Below are 21,480 nucleotides of genomic sequence, written 5' to 3'. Positions count from 1 at the left end.
TATCACACAAGCTATAATCTATGATGATCACACAGAAGGGCATAACTTCAATGTTTTTGTGGTTCATAAATTTTGTATCAAAAAATCCCAGACAGTTGCACATTCAAGCATCACGGTAGACAAAGTTTTTGCCAAAGTGGTTTATGATACTCAGTGATCATCATTTGTATGATGAGTAACTTAACTTTGATGAAAGAATAAAATATCAGAATAACAACTGTTTACAAAGGCATCACTCCGAAAGGCAGTAAGGCCAGACAAAATGACACTCCCTGAAGTTGTCTACAAACAAAAATAAAAGCAGGCAATATTATGGACTTTACCCAATTCATACACCATACCACTTAATTTTCCTCATTGACATGAAGTCATTCTCGTTTGTTTGCTGTCAGAGGACTACCACTACACTGACCTGTTCATACAGTTCAGCCCGCTTGAAGAAGGCCTCGTGGTCATGAGGGTCAAGCTTGACCGTCTGGGTGAAGTTCATGATGGCCATGGTCACGTCACCCATCTCAGTGAATATTTCAGCCCTAGCATAAGAGGAACAAGCAAGGGAAACTTAGCCGAGGCAAAGCAAATTTGTTGGAGGGGTTATGTATATACAGCTGACAACTGCACTTACCATAGCCCACTATCTTCAGGAAATTTGTGATTTTGTGGAAAGTTTAAGGAGGTGTCAAAATTTTGTAAGGAAAATGTTGAGTAATGGAACTCAACTTCCCCCAGTCTATGAAATATAATTGACATATGCATTAAAGAAAATGTACATGACAAATTTCACGACACTGAAATTGCAAATTATGACGATGCTTGCCCTTCAAACCTTCAGTTACTTACTGGTAGGTATTATCCGTAATCCAATTGTCAGTGTTATATTTCATAGTCACCAAGCACTTTCACCCCCTGTAAGGCTTGTAGCTGCAAACATAATAGGGAAGAGCATACCCATTGATCATGGTGTCTGCAGTCACAGCATGTCAATGAAACTTTTCTTAACCCAATGAAGACTAGTCCTGAGTATACCCGACAGGTGTGTATGGGAAATGCATGTAACAGCAAAATCAGCAGCCCATCCTCAATGGGTTGAATTGCCATTGGCATTCAATGCAATGTGAGAACAAGAACTTCCGTAAGAACTTTACTTTTGAATATTGGCTCATAACGAAATTCGCTATAAAGTGTCATGTGCTCGAAAATTTATGTTTTTACAGTGTAAGAACCAATAATGCTGAAAACAAAGCAATCCAGCCCTAATCTGGTCTCACCTGGACCGGTAGGCTCCTACATGGTCCTTGTTGATCTTGAGAATGGTGTTGAGGTCCTCCAGGGCCTTGGTGGGCTTCTCCTTCAGGAGGAAGAGAAGGTGTCGGTGCCAGTAGGCATCCAGGAGGAGGGGTTCTAAGGCGATGGCTCTGTTCAGGTCGTCCCAAGACTGTTTCAGCTTCCCAAGCTAGGGTGTGTGAACGAAAAATTTTGAACAAATTATATTTAACAATGTAAAAATATCTTCCAGCCATTCAAACATGAATGATACATAAACAGTAGTCCCTCTGTAAAGCACATTTCTGATGTTATCCCTCCTATGGTGGCTGATATTATGAACAGATGTTCAGAATGTCCACAACAAGTTGCTACAATACGGAAAACATCTAACTAAACTTTCTACAAACATCAACACAGTCTCTCACTAACTCCCACTCTGCCACATGCATACTCATTGTCAATGTCTCAGTCAGCCTGACGATATGAGACAGGTCCAGATGAGAACAACCAATTGCTGAAAAAGTGCAGTGCTTTCTACTTGCACATAGCACAGAACTTTACACAGCAATGAAATATTGCCATTAAAATGTTGAGATACAATTCAAGCTTGGAAATAGTATCCAGAAAGAGGAATACACTGTACTTAAAATAGTGCGAACGTCAGATTAACAAACATACTTCTCTTGCGTGAACAAAAAATTGACGCAATGCCTCTATTCATTCATAACCAGAATATGACTACCATATAATGCTCATGCACGTAGTAAATTATCCAGCAACAAGCCACAACAATCTAGCCTCTGCAACATGCTGGCAACTGAACAACATGGAGACAGAAATACCATCTCCACCCTGACATACCTTGCGATAGATGATTCCTCTTCTTGTGAGGTCAAAGGGCGATGGTTTGGGATCCGTGTTGATCTTTTCGGTCATGTACAACGCCTCATTGTACAACTCCTGCAATCAGTGAGACAATCAACACAAAAACCATTGTATGCATCCATGAGTGAATTCAACAATCCATCAACAAGGTGGACTACAATAAAGTGAGCAAGGGTACCTTTCTACAGTGTACCCTGTATATTATGATAAGATAGGACAATGATAAGTATGAGAAAGAAACCTTTACAATAGAAAAACACTGCAATGAGTGACACAGTACACAAATAGTGAACAAACAAGAGTGCACAGGTACAAGACTTCGCACGAAACAGAAGATGACATGCTCAATTCAATGAGGTGCTGCCAACTTCAATAGAACATCTCATAATTTTCTCCTATTAATGTGAAATCCTTTTTCACTGCACGAGTAAAGACCAAGTTCACAATTTGTTCGACACGACACCTTGGATGTCAACGAATGTGGTCAAACCTGATCTGAGAGTAGTGAAGAAATGGCACTATTTCTGGGTAAAGGCGAATGGCAATAGTATGGTACAATCAGAATCAGACAATGGAAATTAGTGTTTCAGCATGATCTTGAACTGAGTGCGGCTGAAAAAGTATGTCCATTGCATATCAGATGAGTGCAATAGTGCAAAATTACAAGTAGATTATGAAAAGAGCCTATCATGGGAGTAAATGATGAAATGGGATGACATAAGAGTGCAATACACAAAACTACTCAACAAAAAAATGTAAATAACTTATTAGCAATTGTCATGTGATGAGAAGTCGGCCAATCGGATATCAAGAATTTTCGTAGGTGTTGTATAATCCCTATCATACAGGCAAGGGATAAAGTATACAAACTAGACCAAGGAACAAACATTGGAAAACACTTCTTGTGTAATGCAAAGACATTAAGGCCTATGTTTTATGAAACGAATAATTACAAATAAATTGTTTTAACCTCATTTCAACACATGCATTCCTAAATACCCGCATTAATTGTCCATCATGTTTTAATACATCATATTGTTTGTATGCACACTGCCTTACAAAACATGTCAGTTATCACTGGGCATTAATTGTCTTGTTATTGAACAGTTATTGTCCAGTTATTGTCCATCCTGCTAAGGGACTGACCTCCATCAGCTGACCCTCCTCCTCGGTGTCCGGTGGAATGTCCAGATCCTCTAACATGACCGACACTGCAGCACTCATGGTGGAGGGACCCCTAAACAGGATTGGAAAAAATAAACAGAAAACAGAAGTGGAGAAAAAGACTTCAATCACTCCATTTTTAATACTAACATTCATTGATGATCTAAAGAAAGTACTTTTACAAGGTGACATTTCAGCAAGTCCAGTAAAAACGTCTGGATGCAGTCTTGCCTAGTCTTCACTTTCTTAATATAGAAATGTGGCATACTGTACTCAAAGTGCTTTGTTGAAAGATGGGATATGTAATCAGGTTCTGTTTGTATCAAACAAACCTGAATGTGGTTTGCACAGCACCTCAGAAAAATTCCTCCTCCCCTTCGAACCCCCCTCCCACCCCCTTTGTTCACATCACATCAAGTCTGACTGACAACTTCGGGAAGAACATTCTCAAGTCAGTGATAGACAAAAGCAATACAGACAGGTAAGCAAATATTGAACAAACAGATTTGATTACCATGTTTTGTATTTGTCATCATCTAGCTTCTTTAACCCATTGAGGACGAGTCCTGAGAATAATTGGGCTGGTGTCTATGGGAAATATGTGTTACAACAAAATCAGTTCGTCCTCAACGGGTTAAAGGGAAAAAGGTCACGGCCCACATCTCCAAGTCTGTGACTATTATTGTGTGTGGAACAGAGCGAGTCTACCACATCAGTATTACAGTAGAGTGGATGAGGCTCTACACTATCTAATACAAATGAGCTCCCATGTTCAAATCCCACAAAGTGCCAAAGTCCTGGACAAGCTGCATCACCATTAACATCCCTCTTGACCCCAGTATATAAATGGGCACCTGTCAATGTTGGGGGAATGAAATTGCCAGGACCCTCAGAAACAGCAATATTTACACTGAAGAAACTTGCCCTGGGTACCAGTGAATAAGACAGAAGTATTAGTCATGACTACAGCAGGATACTTGACCCCCACCTCCTGGCCTGCGTGGCCCCACTGGTCACTGACTGCGCTCCTCCATCCCCCTGGCTGCCTGTCTCACTGGCCGTGTCACTGGGAGGGTACACCTCGTCAAACCACTCGTCCCAAAGGTCTCGCACCCACTGCCGGACATTGATTTCTCTCCTGCAGAAACAGAAGAGTGAATTTCATGAATAGAAAAATTAAAAACTGTTTTCTAATTTATAGAAAATCAGGGAGGAAGTATCAGAGGTTTCTGGAAACGAGTGTCTGGAATCTCAGTGCTTACAAGCCATCAATGTTGTATCATGTCATGATAAATGCATGCATGTGTATATATACAACTTGATGGTTTGCCACTCACTCACACAATTCTCATTTCCAACACTTGACTCACAAATCCCCGAATAGATGTGTGGAAACAGAAAAAAAGGAAACTTACATTAATCACACAGTCAAAACAATTAACCATTGGAAACTGAAAGCTTTGGTCTGGATGCAATGAAACCATATACAGAATGCACATTTTCTTTACCCTTTGCCTAACCCTCTCGGTGCTTTGAGAGCTGATTGGCACATAAAACTCCATAGTGCTGTACACATTGTCTAAAGTTTCTGGCACAGAAACAATTAATTCTTATACATGTTGTAAACAAAATCTGAAAAGCATGAAAGTGTGAAAGTATGAATATTCATTTCCTACTGGTCAGAATGACATATCACTTACCTGACAAACTTTGACTTCAGGAACTGGTCAAAATCAAAGTCACTAGGTTCACTCTTTCTCCTCCTGTGACGAACCCTCCTGTCAAATGACACCACAGACAACATCAGCACTCAAGTCAAATGAATAAAAAAAAACTTGAATATATATGCACCCTTTGAATATGCACTTCTAATCACGTTTGAACAAGATTCTCAAAAATGTTCACCACAGTCTCACATATAATGCACAATTTTGATAGTCTGAAATTTCTTGTTGGCTTCTGAACACAGACATTGAAAAAACAATGTGTGACTAGTGAAAAGATAACAATGAGCTCATCAATGCTACACAAATTGGAATATATTGTAAGAGGTAGCTGTAAGAATGAAATACCCATGCACATACAATGACATGAATAAGCACTCACACACACACATAATTAACCCGTTGAGGACGAGTCCCGAGTATACTCGGGCAAGGATCTATGGGAAATGCGTGTTATAGGAAAATCAAACCGTCCTCAACGGGTTAAGAGAAAGAAAAAGAGGTAAGACACAAAAGCTATGCAAAGCCACTGCTACACAAGTGTACTTGGACACTGAAGGTACAGGGCCGTGTTTTATCAAAAGATAAAATTGATTATAAATCATAAATCGCCTTAACACACAGGCTGCCATAGACTCATGATAGATATCAACTATATAATCAATTACAACTCTTCATAAAACAGGGCCCAGATCTACCACTTTCGGTACTGAAATCTAAACCTCCCTTATACACTCACTAGGACAGTTGTGTGACCTTTGAAGCTTCTTTCTCTAAACTTTTACTCTGAACAACACTCCCTAGGCAGCGTGGACGTGTGAATGGAAACACATTTCAGCAATGTCACAGATCAAAAAGCTTCTAATATAAACAGCAAAAAGAGTGACTTACTTTGAGACTCTGACCTCTGGATCAACTGGTATGTGTATCTTCGGCAAACTTAGAGACCTAAAATGTCATGTGGGAGACATGAAAAGGAAAGGCACATCGTTCTCATCTGAATTTCACGATCAATCGCGATCCATATCATCGATTCAACAGTACATTTCTGTAGAAATACTGATAAATTACTGCAATATTCTGCAAGATACAGGAAAAGGTCAAAACCTCATAATACACATTGCATAAGAGGAATCTAAAGAAAGTGCAGAAACCCAGATGGGCATAACGTTATCTGTCAAAAAGCACAGCAGTCCATAACTAGTAGGTAATACTATAAGTATAACATCAGTTTTTCAATCACATCAAGTGATTTCAAATATTCAAATTCCTTGAAAAAAAGAAAGGTAAAAACTTTGCATTTATCTAAAGAGCATTACCTCTGTCTGATAGGAAAAATTAGCTTGAAGCCACGAAAACATTTTTACCATTATGTTCTTGAAGACCCCCCCCCCCAAAAAAAAAAAAAAAAAAAAAAAGGGGGGAGGGAATATATATATATATATCTTACCTGGATATCTTGTTGGGTTGTTGCCTAAGGAAGTCCTCAATCTGTCTTAATCGTCTCTGTGTGCACAGAAGAATTGGACAAGGCATGATATTAGCAAACTTTCTGAGTAGGAATCTTCCTCTTTTATCTCTCACAAAATGATTAAATTGATAGGTTCACTTAACGCTGCTGAGACAGTGCACTTCTGTTATAATAAACAGGGACATAATGGAATTCTTGTCACAATGAAGTAATAATTCAGGTCCCAAAATTATCATCAAATATGTCTTTATTCTTTATCTTAACAAAAGAAAACTGCCAGTTCAGAGGACTTCATTATAACAGGAGTCACCTGTATATGGTCTGTCATTTGACATATAGCAATTTTCAATTTGATGTAATAGATAACATTTCTTGTCTTTAATTACTGTTTCTGTGCAGATTGTAAATAAACAAATTCATACTGATGTAATATTGGTGACTGGCTACCTTCTAGACAATGTAACTCAAGGAAATATCAGCCATGGTTGCATTATCAGTCATTATGTTGCTTCAAATAAATGCATTCCAAAAATCATAGTTTTGAAGTGCAACACATCAGTCATTCTCTTCAAAGTATTTTGATGGTCAAACAGTATCATGCAAGTTTGTAAAGGTTATACACAAATTTATGTTTAAAGGGAACAATACAAAACTTAAGTATGATATGTACTTACTGGATCCCATTGCTTCTTCTTCTTTTTCCTAATAGAGACAAAACAATAACGAAGGAGAAAGAATAAATGTTTTGCCACCAATAAGCAATTACTGGGCTGAAAGAAGATTAAAAATCAAATCACATGTGAATGACCAATGTATCATGGTTCAAACTTTTCAGCCGTTCATTGCCAGATTCTTTATCAAAATCATCAAAATTGCCCTTACATTGCTCAAGTGACAATCAAGACTATCACGTTTGATGTTTGTTTGCTTTTTCCCCGACAGACCCAAAATATATTACAGTAAGAAAGTACTTTTGAATTGCTTTATCAATCAGAAAACACAAAGTTCAATGTATCTATATCAGTCTATCATACACTCACCCTTTGCGAGCAGGGTAGATGACATATTTCATTCCAGCTTCTCTTGCTTGTTGGGCAAGTGATGGCCCATCATCTACAAACACACATAAAAACAAATAGAGATAAGCAAAAACATGAGCTGAAAAATAAACATACCTAATACAATCATCAATATGATATGATTACACTGGCACATCTACCAAATGTTACAGAGACAATTTCTAAGAGGAGTAGGATAGCAAGTGAAACATCTGTATAACTCTTGTCTTTTCTCGGCTGAAATTATACAGTATATTTCAAGGACATCTCATCATTTGTAGCTTTGTGGTTGCCACAAATTGTTGTTTGGTGTTTTTTTTTTAATGTATATGCTTCACAAGACTGAAGTCCAGGAACATGATTTGCTTAACTTTATAGGTAGTTCAAAATTAGAGACTATCATGTATTTTGTTTCTATGTAGTTATATGACCATTTACATGTGAAAAAAACCTGAAGAATCAACAACCAGTAGTATGAACAGCGTATACATGAAATTAATTACAATTATTTCTAAAGTCTGATTTGTCGAAGTACAAAGTAATTCTTACCTGGTCTCCTAAGTATACTGTGTTCAGGAGTAGCTGACTTGACCTCGGACCTGACTGCAGCTGGATCAGACTATATGCAAACAAAAAAGAATATCAAATTCACTCATTTACATTAAGAATTTTCCCCAAGGAAGAATAGAGTGTCTTACCACACACACAGCCGACAAGATTGAGAACCAGGGAACTCCATCCAATACTGAACAATTCATAATGTACATTTACAAAACTCACCATTAGCTGGATTTATTTAATTCCACAGAATATTTCGAAGTTAACCCATTGAGGATGGTTTGAGTTTGCTACAACACGCATTTCCCATAGACGCTTGCCCGAGTATACTCGGGACCCGTCCTCAACGGGTTAAGATATATATGTGGTATTCTGGAAACACTCTATAGAGGCATTTTAAAGATGTAAACACACTTTTTAAAAGTACATAAGATGATATACAAGCTAGGAGATACATATACGTGAAAGCAAGCATTTGATACTGTCACTTCAAAATCCTCTCTCCTTGGTTGTACGTCATGGGGTTGCAATGCACACAACAAGATACAGTATTCATAGAAGTCTACATTGATGATCAAGGGAGTGTCCAGTGGCCACAGGTGATGTCATCGTAAGCTGCCAGACATGTGCAACTCACCCCTTCTTTGCTGAGCTCTGCATCTGCAATCACTTCCTCATCTTCCTCCAGCTCCTTGCGGTCCCTCAGCTCTGTCAGGTAGAGCTTGTGCTTCTTGACATCCTCCATGCAGGCTTCAAAGTCTGTGGGCACCTGGAGGGGGAGATCGTCTCCCTCCAGCTCGGGAGCCGAGCGGGTTCTCCTGGAGGGGGGCAGGGAAATAAGGTGCAAAGACAGAGAGGGGTGAGAAAGGGACAGATTAGTCTTAAGCTGATCCAAAGGGTAGCAGTGAGGTGGAGAGTAAAAACAAATAATAAATGTACTAAAAGGAAGTGTTCCTTTAGCTGCGTAGCAGTTAGTTAGTGAAACAGGCTTCAGACTTGTAGAAAGAATATCCTGCACTTGAACCCTGCTTGGTGCATGCATCCACAGAAAAGTTGTTCAACCTGTTATGTCTCTTTTAACCATGTATATGAATGGCTACCTACAATGTACAACAATACTGGGATGTAATATATAACATGGCAATTTGCAAAAACAGGGTTTGCATTTAAGAGGATACCCTGAATAAAAGGTAGAAATGAAAATATTCAATCCTACTCCATATTTATGAACACTGTAATGACAGTAACTATGCTGTAGGTTATATGAATGTTTACAAAAGGTAAATCGCATATTGCCAGTTGAAAACATTTGGGCGTTGCTAAAGAAACATACTACAGCATATAAGGCAAAAGTTGAAAGAACAAAATAATGAGCATTTGTACCTGACTCGGTGAAGCAGAGGTCTGGAATCAGAGAGCACAGAACCTGGTCTGCTGTGGAAGGACAGCCTGCTACCACTAAATGATGATGGTGCACGCATTCCTTCCATTGACTCCTCCCCAGCAGCAGGCTGAATGCCTACAGGTTCTTCCGGGGGTAAGACCTCAGATGATGCAGAGGTGGGGCGGAGGAATGGCGGGGGTTTCCCCTTCAGCTTTTTGGCGTACTTGGCCCGGCCCAGCTCGGTCAGGTCCTCGCTGGACGAGTAGTTGCGTCCCATGATTCTGACAAAAAAGACAAATAAAATTTACACTCTGTTATGAGGGATCACGATAAGTCAGGTCTCCAACAAAAATATCTGGATGTTATAACTGCACAGCTACCACAGTTTTTGTAAAAATAGATTTTGAGACAGCATTTACTACATTAAAGTATGTGTGTACAATAAGACTAAAGTCTTGATTTCACATGGAAAACAAAATATGAAAGCCAATTACACACAAAATGGACTTTAATAAAAAGACAATCCAATCAACTATTGATCAATAAGTCAAACATTTCAAGTGTAATATTCATTTTCTTTTTTAAGGGAAAAATTCAAGAATATCTGGTAGCACACTGTATGCAGAGGAGGAGAAAGTCATTTCAAATTTTCTGAGAATGATGTGAAATTATTGGTAGCATGTACCTCTCTGCAAACAACCTCTCCTCCAGGTCTGCCTCATTCCAGGAGGACATTACATCCACATCCGCATCCTCCCCGTCGGTCGTCGCCACGGAGGTCAGCCTCTCCAGCTCCTGGCTCACACCTATCCCCTGGAACTCTGGGTAGAGGATGTTCCTGATGTAGCCCGGTTCAAAGTTCATCTTGGGCGGGGCTGGGGTCCAGTAGAGGCGGGAGATGTCCTGGTCACCGCGGATTGGAGCCGGTTGACCAACGATGGTCAGGGCCTCTTCATCAAACTAAAAGGAGGGAAGAATGGGGTGAGCATCCTTTCTCTCTGCAAGACCACAGAGCTTTTCATCTCTCAGGGAAAAGTTACTTACTCCTACAGACAGCGTTGATCTTTACTACAAACTGTGACATTCAGATGGCCACCACAACTTGAGCGAAACTAAACAAATTAATGGAAAGTTTATGCAAGCATCAGCAAATTATCTAACATGGCACTCTGTGAACATCTCTACACATATCTCAGTCATATAACTTCAGACTGTGCAATAAAGAGCTCATCATGCACATTTTACACCATGTAGAATTTTGCACAATGTAAAAAGTTTTTTTTTTTTTTAAACTTTAGAGAAAGCGTCTTTCTTGCATCCAAGAATGTCATGGATGAATAATTCAAGAAAATGTGACATCAGTGGCACTTCACTTAAAAAAAAACAAGGAAAAGTAGAAATTATGCGGTGCGTAATATATGTCCCCGCCGGAAGTAGCATTTAGTAGCAAAATGTACAATATAGGTAAAAAGATGAAGGTCAAAGGTCAAAGAAGTCAAAGGTCAAAATTCTATGTAGAAGTTTTGAAGCCCTCACCTAGTGCCATCACATAAAGCAAACGGAATCAAGATCGGGTTAGAAATGGCGAAGGAGTAGCATTTTGTAGCCAATGTACAATATAGGTAAAAAAATCAAGGTCAAAGGTCAAAGAAGTCAAAGGTCAAAATTCTGTGTAGAAGTTTTGAAGCCCTCACCTAGTGCCATCACTTAAAGCAAACAGAATTGAAATCGGGTTACAAATGGCAAAGGAGTAGCATTTTGTAGCAAAATGTACAATATAGGTCAAAAATCAAGGTCAAAGGTCAAAGAAGTCAAAGGTCAAAATTCTGTGTAGAAGTTTTGAAGCCCTCACCTAGTGCCATCACATAAAGCAAACGGAATCAAAATCGGGTTAGAAATGGCGAAGGAGTAGCATTTTGTAGGCAATGTACAATATAGGTCAAAAATCAAGGTCAAAGGTCAAAGAAGTCAAAGGTCAAAATTCTGTGTAGAAGTTTTGAAGCCCTCACCTAGTGCCATCATATAAAGCAAACGGAATCAAAATCGGGTTAGAAATGGCGAAGGAGTAGCATTTTGAAGCAAAATGTACAATATAGGTCAAAGGTCAAGGTCAAAGGTCACAATTGAAATTCTGTATAGAAGTTTCAAAGCTCCCATGTAGTGCTATCATATAAAGCAAACAGAATCAAAATCGGGTTAGAAATGGCGAAGGAGTAGCATTTTGAACATTTTGATCACACACGGACGCACACACGGACGGACACACGGACGGACGCACGGACGCACGGACGGACACACACACGTACGGAGCCCGTTTCATAGTCCCCTGCTCGAACTCGTTCGGCGGGGACAAAAAAAAATGATGAGTATTACATACCTGATATCAAAGTCACTTGACAATAGCTCTCTGTTGTATCAGTCCATATTTAATTATTACTTTTATTAATGAATTGGTTATAATCTCCTTTTTCACTTGCGGTGATTAGCATGGCTTTGTTTCTTTTATTTCATTCCACACACATTCTGTGTCATCCTATATTAGCAAAGCCAGCTACACCCAAAGAAACAAAAATGGCTTTTTGAGATCCTGATTCAAACTCTCACTCCAGCAAACTCCTCCTACCAGCTGCATGGCCCTCTTTTCCCACGTCTCCAGACTCCTCGCCTCCCCCTCCTCCTCCTGCCCTGCCCCTCCTCCTGTTCCCCCTGCCCCAGGATGCTGGTCTCCCGCATCGATGGACTCCGCCTCCCGGAGGATGCGTCTGGCAGCAGCAGACATCAGCTTCTGTCTCTCCTGCATGGAGGGGGTGTTGCTAGGCGTCGTCGCACGAGATGGAGCCAGCTGTAGCAAGACGGCAGGAAAGTATGTGATTGGTGCATAATCAGACATTTGGTAGTTAAAAGTTTAAACTTTATATTGTTTCCATAACACAGAACCCCTTACATTCACTCTGAGGGTTTGCGTCAACAGAAGACATAAATGTTTGTGTTCTGTTCATATAATACAGGATTACTCCTGAGGTATTACATTAAATGAACTGAAATTGCTCATGTAGTTACCCTGCCATATTTGTTTACGGTAGCCATGAACTATCTATCCATCAACAATGCGAGTCAGATTGGTCTCAAAGTGCAGAAAACACATTAAGAATGGATCTAAAATGCATATCTCTGATTCTACATTCCACATGCCAATACACACATCCAGCATGATTACTGCTATTTAAGCTGCAATATACTATGGTGCTCTGGAGAGAGTACCAGGAAAAGAGATTAAAGGTACTCACTGGATTAGCCAAGTGTCTTGTTGCGGGATCCTTGCTAGGGGCGTGGTGGGACCGGGTCACCATCTGGAGGTTTCTGCTCAGGGTCAGGTCGGTGGGGATGTTGCAGAAGTGATGGATGCTCTCCCGCAGCTTGTAATCCATGGGCTCAGAAGTAACCTAGAAAGAGAGGGCATTTTTTTTTCTCATTACGATATTTTCTATCCATGCGAGAACTTTTCTTAAAAGCTCCTTTCTTTACACATTGGTTGTTAATTACTGTGATTGTGCACACAATTTGCCAATCTTAAATCATGGAAGCTCAAAATTCACTTGGGCTGGAATATATCCTCAGACTTAATTTACAAAACAAGGTTTTCTTGTATAATCAAACCCAAATGCAAATATTTGCATGTGAAAAAAATAAACATCTAAACAAACACAAATACCTGGTTTCTTTCAATTTTGGCAAGTGACAAGTTCAAGCTTCAATATATCACACTTGAAATTACTTTCAATTTAATTCAATTTCACCTATGGCTAAAATTAAGATCTAAAAGTTTGAACACATTATACAGCCAAGTCGTACACTCAAGTTTCCTCTCAATCAAATAATGAAACAGGTTTTGTTCCACTATTAGGGGAGACTTTGATCCCATACGGACAATGGGCCTGTTGATAACAGCAATACTGTTGTTCTATAGCCTTGAAATAAAACTGACTACCACTGACACAGTGAAAAATTGGTGTGTGAGGGGGCTCTCACCTCTCTCTTCTTCTCCTCCTCCTGTGGAGCCCACATGGAAAGGAATGAGACGGAGGACCCGATGACGGTCTGGACCGGGGTGCCGCCCCTCTGGGCGGGGTCAAACACCGCCCTCTCCTGCATCGCCTTCTTCTCACCCTCCACCTTCACCACGTCGGCATAGCTGACGTCCAGGGGAGCTGTCAGTTCCTGGAGTGGGATGGATACAGCGCAGTGGGGTGAGCAATATATGTACATGGTTTGATATCTACAGTAACAGACTGTGATATTAAACCTGTCACAACAATGCATGTTGAAAAGTTGATGATAACGATGATAATAATAATGTACCATGTCTATAAAGTGCATATGAAAATATGCATATCATTTCTATACGCTCTAGGAAGAGAAACAACAGAAGAATAGGACAGTTTCATCATCAACAAACTTTTCTTCTTCAATTATCTGACACAAAAAAAAGAGTGTGATTTAAGGGCAGCTTTTTACTGATCAATAGAGTCTGGTGCTTTTATCTTGTCGGGGATGTTACTCCACAGTACAGGGGGCAATCACTGAAATCATTTTGCACAATGAAACTGTATTTACCCCCATGGAAACAAGTCGACAAAAAAACAAGATGACACACATATGACATAATGAAACACAAGATGCAAAATCAAATAGGATTTAGAAGCAAGAGGTCACCAGCTGAAAGGAAATTAGATGACCAGATAATTCTAAGACACAATGAATGCTAAGTACAGGGATGTGCAATTAGTTAAGGTGCCCAGTTCACTTTTGCAGTGCCAGGGTTGATAAACGATTCTTGGAGTAGGTTGTTCCATGTGAACACAAGTGGACACATCAAGTGTGCAACATTCACTTTTAGGTTGAAAGTCCAGATCATGATAATTTCTAAGAGCAATCACTCTAACCCACTGCTTACCTGCCACGCCTTCTCAAGGTCAATCTCTTCTTCCTCTGTCTCCTCCACTTCCATCACGATCTCAGCCTCCTGGAATTTGACGGAGGGTTTAAGTTCTAGCTCATCCTGGTCTTCGTCGACGCCTTCCTCTCCCGGTTTGGTGTCGCTCAGATCCTTGCTGGGAGCCTGGCTGAGATCTGACACTATCGACACCTTGCTAGGCCTTCTGCTACCAATGTCACCCTGAGGGTCATATACAGAGGCAGGAACATTTATAATAACTACAGATAGCACAGCTCGATAACGTTCTTTTCACACCACAAAGCTAGTGTGGGCATCAGCAGTGTCAGAAGAGTGAAAATGCATCAGGTCTTACTGGGTAAGGTATGCAGCCATTTGGTCTACTAGTGAATTACTTAAAGGTTAACCACAAGTAATGTAATTGGAGCAGTACTCCAATTTGCAGATTCATTTCAATAAGTTGTATGCATCATTTTTGTTTCATAGCTGTAACGATGTTGAAAAGATCACAAATGATGAAATATCAAACAATACATTTAAACCATTAAGAACACTATGGTACTCTTGTAGTACAGTTATATATGTTGTCATGATCAGTGAATTTACATTATATACTGTATGCCAAAGTGAGGTGGGCTGCACACGATGTACAATATTATACAAATCACTATCAGTACTATAATCTTTAATTTCTTTCTCATCATTACCAGTAGGAATATCTCCTGCAATATCAGACCCTTACACAAACATCATCATCGTCATCAACATATCTGCTAATTTTCAATCATCACACTCATAATTTATCACTACTGTCATTATCATTTAATATATTGTTGTAATCATCATTATCATCATCTGTACTATCAAATGTGTTATTGGTAATCATCATCATCATCATTATCATCATCATCATCATCATCATCATCACAAGGCATCTTCACCTTCAATAGGCCAGAATCCCCAGTGCCATCTGTGTCCATGGATTCTTTTCCCACTTCATCAGTCTCCTCCACATTAACCTCTGGAACACCGAGAGCTACACAGGAACAATGGGAAGTAAGGCAATGATACAGAGATAAGATGTACCCTTAAAAGTGGAACTGAAGGAAAACAAGAAGATGGGAAGGGAAGAGTACACATTCCGCACATCAGTAAATCTCCTCTTGTTACTGGCGGAGTGTTGAAGAGAGAAGTAGGTATAGTGGGAAGGCTGGGGAAGGAGGAATGCCACCTCTACAACAACACACCAGGAAATGTGCCCATGGTAAACATAGGGTATCATTGTGACACTATCTCTTGCCTATGTGATTACAGTTCCAGCAGGGTTAATATATTGGGGTTTCGATATTGCAGTTGAAACTCTGGTGTATTTGCCAAGAGATGTTCCACTCCAATTACGAGGTAAAGGATCATCACCCATGTCATACAGGGGTGCTGCATGGCCACACCCACCTCCTTCTTGTGCTTCTGTCTCTGGTTCTTCCTCCAGCCCTTCATCTAGCTCCGGCCTCCTGTCCTCTGTCACGCCGTCATTTTTGGACCCAAGGACTTCGGCCGTTCTCGACATCACCCTCTTCATGATTTCCATGATCTTAACATCTGCCTCGGACTTCACTGATCTGTGGAAGTGTGCACAACATGATCACTTCACATTTCAGTTGCATGCTAATGTAAGGATAACCATCTTGAGAGGAAAGGGTTTATCAATGAAAAACACACATGCACACACAATTATTCATTTTTTATGAGGACCATTTATACAACAAGCAAAACATTAATGAAAGCAGAAATATTTGCCAATGTGATTATTTCCTCAGCAATATTTTGTCATGCCATTCTTGAAGTCATAAATGTGACTGTAGCGAGAAATGTCTACATTGCAAAACAGCCATAAGTAAACAGTCCTGTGCAAGTAAAGCATTGTAAGGAACAAATGTATGGAGATAAGGTCCTTTAGGCATAGATGACAGAATATAAGCAGTTGATTACAGGTCATTTTTTTAATGTGCATGTTGCCAACTGCGATTTTTCACTGACATGCTTTCACACAAGATTGTACAGGACACAACATAAAATTAGCCTTACTGATGGTACACTTTTCAGTATGAAATGACCCCTAATCATGCGTGGAAATGTCAGAAATAATTCCTTCATGGCAGACACAAAAAGATTTTTACAATTTGCATTTCGTAACTCAGCAGTCAAATGGAAAATAATGGCGGATGGATAAATGGAATTTCAGTCAAGAGAAAACAACATCCCAGCTCATCATAGGAAGTTAACCCGTTCCGTGTGGGAACCTGGTGGGCTGCGTACTAAGTCTATGGGTACTAAGTCTATGGGTATTTCAGAATTCAGTATTGAATGGGTTAAGAGTGACATGAAAGGAAGTTGACCCACCCTTGCTCTCTCTGGGCCTTGAGGGACGCAATGATGTCATCCACTGATCTCTCCTTGGGTGCCTCCTCTTCCTTCTCCACATGGACAGTGGTTGCCACACTGCCCTGACTCCTGCTAGACTTGCTGTGAGTTCTCCTTTTTCTGCGGAAGCACAGCGGCAGAAATGGATGAGAAAAAAAAACAATGGCACAGTAAACATCCATCAAATGCAAAGAGCATCAAGGTTACAGTCCAATCAGAGAATTTCAGGATAAGCAAAGTCAATATCTATAACTGGGAGTTTGCCTGAACAGTTTGTGGTGGTTTTTTTTTCCAACAACTTAATCCTATCAGTCTAAGTCCTCTTGCAAAGTTTAGTGAATTGTAGACCATACATGCTCTCACTTTCAATTTCATACGATTGCTTCCTCACAAAGTACAGCTTCCATCTGACATTAGGTCTGCCAAATAAAGTTGCATATATATAATGCATGAGTAGTTTCCAACATCGAAATCATTTTGGAAGAAGACAAACAGATATTTCACACTAATTTCATACAACTTTGCTTCATATCAGGTATCAATTTCTGTCTATTAAATACTAACTTGTTAACTGAATTTGCAAACAAAAGAGCACATACAGTAATCCAAACTGGCTGCGATCTACGGCTGTGACAATGCCAACATGGCATACCTGGGTCTAGACAGGCTGTCCATGCTGGCTATTTCCTGGGCTTCCTGCAGGAGCTCACTGGAGGACTTGTGGGATCCAGAGGAGGCGGCCGAGCCCGTGGTGCGTGACCTGAGGTGGCTGGTGCGGGTTGTGGCCGTGTGGCGCGAGACGTGTCCACCATCCACGGAGCTCTCGTCGCCGCTGCTATCGTGGCTCTCGTCATCAGTCATCTGATGGCGCGATGAGTGGATGGAGCGGACGGATATGGTGCTGGTCTTGCCATTGACGTACCGACGGCTGCCCACGCTCTTTTCACTCTGGTAGGATCGCGAAGACTTGGCCGACTTGGGAACTGACAGGCTTTCCTTATCCTCTGTGGAGATATTATCCATATTTTCTTTCACTTTATATAAATTTCAATGTACTATCTCAAAAACCGGTTTAACTGCCTACTCCACACTACACAGCAATACACATCTCATCCTGTTTGATTTCCTTGTTGCTTAGTTGAAATGTCCCATCACTCTAAAAAAACTTTATACCACGAGATCCTTTGGACATCATGATGCACACTCATATTAATAACCGGGGGGCCAAAAGCTAAAAACAGAGGTCGAGTCGCACTCACTCTACAAACTAAGTAGACCATGCTTATTTTCAAGCTTTATTTGTAACAAACAAGATTCCACTGGTCTACCTCAAAAAATTTGTTGCTAAAGCCTCCAAATCCAAGATGGCGTCCAAAATGGCCGCCATATTTACTGAATTTGTTATTTGAAAGATAGAATTTGATAGAAACATCAGATTTCAACAAATTTGATGTCATATGAAAGAGAATAAAATTTCCTATAAGTAGATACCATTTTTGTGGGTTATTGTAATAACTGGATTGAGATTTTAAGGAAAAAACCTCATTTTTTTGATTTTTTTCTCAAAAAACGAAAATCATGAAAATGCTTTATTCAGCATAAATCCAAGAGACACCAAAGTATTATCTTGAAACTTTTCAAAAATTTTGTTCATTATATAATCAATATTTGGAGAAAATTAGGCATCAGTACCCCTTTCGGTTCAGGAGTTATAACGTCTCAAACTTGAAAACTCACTTTATGTAAAAATGTTACTTTTTGCATGATCTGTTCGCATCAACCTTGGACATTGTGCTCCTTGAAGAGATTGTAAAGAATTTTAAAAGCTGAAGGAAATTTCATCTAACACTTTTATATTTCTATAACAACTTTTAGGGAGACTTACGATGAAAGCCCTGATAAAAATATAACACATGTAATATGTAAATGATCCCCTAATTTGCATATCTGGGCATCACCTATCCAGATAGAAATGGAAATAATTACTTCTTTATAGTAAACTGTTTTTCTAAAAAAGCGTTCAAAGTAATCACTTTGAATTAAACATTTAGTGGAAAATCTTTTAAAATTAACGGGAAACAATTTTCTGAGGTGAATACACATCTGTCTTAAATCTGACAAATAATTCATTTGTTATTAACAAAATGTGTAGTCTACTCAGCTTTTTAAGTGTAGCGCCCCCAGGTGATCATTGTTAGAAAGTCTGTGAAACTTAACTAGGTTTACATCTGTATAAGACAGCAAACGCATCTATGCAGGTGGAATTGAAGATTCTAAGACTGTTTTCCATGACTTTCTGGGGAAACTGGTAAGTTCAGAGCACAATATTTTGTGAATTGGTCAGAATTGATTCTTCATTTTCCATAATTATGCTTCTTACTTTTAAACCTTTTCTCAGAATTCAAGATAGTTGTACAGTGCAGTCCCAATCATTGTACTTTGCGTGGGTCAGTGAATAGAACTCTCTGTCTTTGTTTTCCACAGCTGGTGGACCCACTGCGCTTTCGTAATGAACGATTTCACTGGGATGCTGAGGAATGCAATGTCCTCTCTTAGTCAAATGTGATTTTGGTTGCAAGAGCAGATTCTGCAATTAAAAACCTGTCAGAAAACTGACAATAGCATCAAAATGCCTGCACAAAAATTGATGATCATGATATCAAATAAAATTTGAAATGTTTTTTCTATCAAGTAACACAAACAATGATCTAATTCAGTTATTCATACCTTTATAATAAAAGGTCATAACTGTAGCACTCTTTCCGGGCCACACTGTATATGTTGCATTATTTTTACCTATCAGCGGCAAATGAAGCATGGAAGGAGACAGTTCAGAGGAAATAACCACAGATGAAGTTGAGGAACCATCTGAAAGAACTGATGAGAGTACAGAAGAACACTCTCCTTTGCACTCTATTTCATTTCCATCTCCTCCAAAGAAGATCAAGAAACAGGACTTCAGTCTGTGTATTATATGTAACAGCGTCACAAAAGACACATTACACAGATGGACAAGTCACTCCTGGGAGATATTTTGCAATGCTGCCCAAAGGAGAATGGATGAGACATTCATTAGACTAGAAGCCTACATCACAAGTAAAGAAAAACTTCCTCTTGACCTTCAACAACTTCAGAAGCACGTAGAATGTTACCGGACTTACACTAATCCAAGGGCCGTGGAGCAACATGAAAGGAAGACACAAAAACCTGTTGCCACTTCCTCTCAAAAACTGGTGAGAAAAAAAAAAACCCTCTGAAACTTTTCCCTTTCATACGTGTAGAGTCGATATTTCTAAGACAGTTTCAGTCATTCTACTGGTTTTACTGCTGCTATAATTCTGTGAATACAACTTCTTTTCATGTTTACAATTGTAACTACACCTATAGTGATGATTCTAACAACAGTTGAAACAGCTGTCATTATCAATCTCAAAATGGCATGAGTAAAACGAACCTGAAAAAAGCGAGGTGATGTCGCTCACCCGTTTTTACAAAATGCATGCTAAATTAGAATCAAAGGTGATTGGAATATCATTATAACTTGCCCTATTATGATCTTGATTGGACTGGAAGCACTGTCCAATGGGTTATTGCACTGTACTGATTGCAAATCTAATAAAGATCATGAGCAGTGAAGAAGGGTGCTTGTGAACAAACCCCCGGCAGCATGTACCTGTAAATATTACTTTATTTTTGGTGAGAGATAAAGTTCATTACTTAATAGTACAAATAAGAAATTCACGTTTCAAAAGTTTTTTATAGGCTTACAAAAAAGTGTTTATGTGTGTGTGTGTGGGGGGGGGGGGGAGGCCATCCATTTAGGTGTGTTTTTTTCCTTAAACTAATGTGTCATTCTTTACAACTAATAGAATTGCCTATTTAAATCCCCCCCCCCCAAAAAAAAAAAAAAAAAAAAAAAAAAAATGGCGCTTCCACGAGTTCTCCTTGGGAAAAGTTCAGTAACTAATAATTATTTCTTTTCTGCAACAACTTCATAATGCCAGGCATAGAGCAAATGATCTAATTCTACGGGATTCCATCAGCAGCATGATCATTACCTTGAAGTTGAGTACAGGTGAAAACTGTTTCACAAAAAAGGCTCTAAATTAAAACTTCTTGATTAAATTGGCTGATTGGTGACTTTGCCCGGTATTTGTTTTGAAACTGTTTTTCAAAATCGCCCTCCTGTGTGACTATTTTTTATTTTTATTATTTTTTTTTTTTTTTGGGGGGGGGATCTGTATATGTGAAACCTATGCTTATTATTTCTGAAATTTGTACATTTTCTAATTCTAGATGACTGCCTATGGACAATCTGCAAGTCACGAAGCTGAAGGAATCGTCACAAGATCCCATGACCAAGAAAGGGCAAATGGTGTAAATTGCCTCATCTGCCTGAAGGAACGGAAATGGCTCAGCAGGCAAAACTAAAGAAGCATGAACGTCCCATGAAAATTACTCTTGTCAGTGCAGGAGATGCTATCATTCAAAGTGCTATGGAAAGAAATGATGAACGTATTCTTCGTGAAATTGGTCATATGACTGATGGTGGAGATATGATCGCCAAGGATGTACTGGTACATAACTCTTGTCGT

The 21,480-nt window shown here is 39.5% G+C and overlaps 1 protein-coding gene across 1 annotated transcript in view; it reads right to left on the bottom strand.

Moving 5' to 3' along the window:
* LOC139728064 (uncharacterized) overlaps window positions 1-21,480 on the bottom strand; it is a 46,819-nt gene that overhangs the window by 13,338 nt on the left and 12,001 nt on the right. The window contains exons 7-28 of the mRNA XM_071639027.1: window positions 17,538-17,887; window positions 16,865-17,005; window positions 15,917-16,083; window positions 15,406-15,500; window positions 14,465-14,686; window positions 13,540-13,728; window positions 12,798-12,953; window positions 12,134-12,352; window positions 10,196-10,470; window positions 9,510-9,791; window positions 8,764-8,944; window positions 8,118-8,187; window positions 7,551-7,623; window positions 7,185-7,212; window positions 6,490-6,545; window positions 5,931-5,987; window positions 5,016-5,093; window positions 4,304-4,453; window positions 3,298-3,388; window positions 2,128-2,226; window positions 1,269-1,453; window positions 413-533 (exon numbers count right to left, since the gene is read on the bottom strand). Coding sequence (XP_071495128.1) covers window positions 413-533; window positions 1,269-1,453; window positions 2,128-2,226; window positions 3,298-3,388; window positions 4,304-4,453; window positions 5,016-5,093; window positions 5,931-5,987; window positions 6,490-6,545; window positions 7,185-7,212; window positions 7,551-7,623; window positions 8,118-8,187; window positions 8,764-8,944; window positions 9,510-9,791; window positions 10,196-10,470; window positions 12,134-12,352; window positions 12,798-12,953; window positions 13,540-13,728; window positions 14,465-14,686; window positions 15,406-15,500; window positions 15,917-16,083; window positions 16,865-17,005; window positions 17,538-17,887 — 3,285 coding nt within the window. The remainder of the gene's footprint in view (window positions 1-412; window positions 534-1,268; window positions 1,454-2,127; window positions 2,227-3,297; window positions 3,389-4,303; window positions 4,454-5,015; window positions 5,094-5,930; window positions 5,988-6,489; window positions 6,546-7,184; window positions 7,213-7,550; window positions 7,624-8,117; window positions 8,188-8,763; window positions 8,945-9,509; window positions 9,792-10,195; window positions 10,471-12,133; window positions 12,353-12,797; window positions 12,954-13,539; window positions 13,729-14,464; window positions 14,687-15,405; window positions 15,501-15,916; window positions 16,084-16,864; window positions 17,006-17,537; window positions 17,888-21,480) is intronic.

Source organism: Diadema antillarum, unplaced genomic scaffold (genome assembly GCF_040938485.1).
Source record: "Diadema antillarum isolate AM-2024a unplaced genomic scaffold, OU_Dant_1.0 seq00000163_RagTag, whole genome shotgun sequence".
NCBI lineage: Eukaryota > Metazoa > Echinodermata > Echinoidea > Diadematoida > Diadematidae > Diadema > Diadema antillarum.
This window is presented reverse-complemented; position numbering and strand designations above follow the sequence as displayed.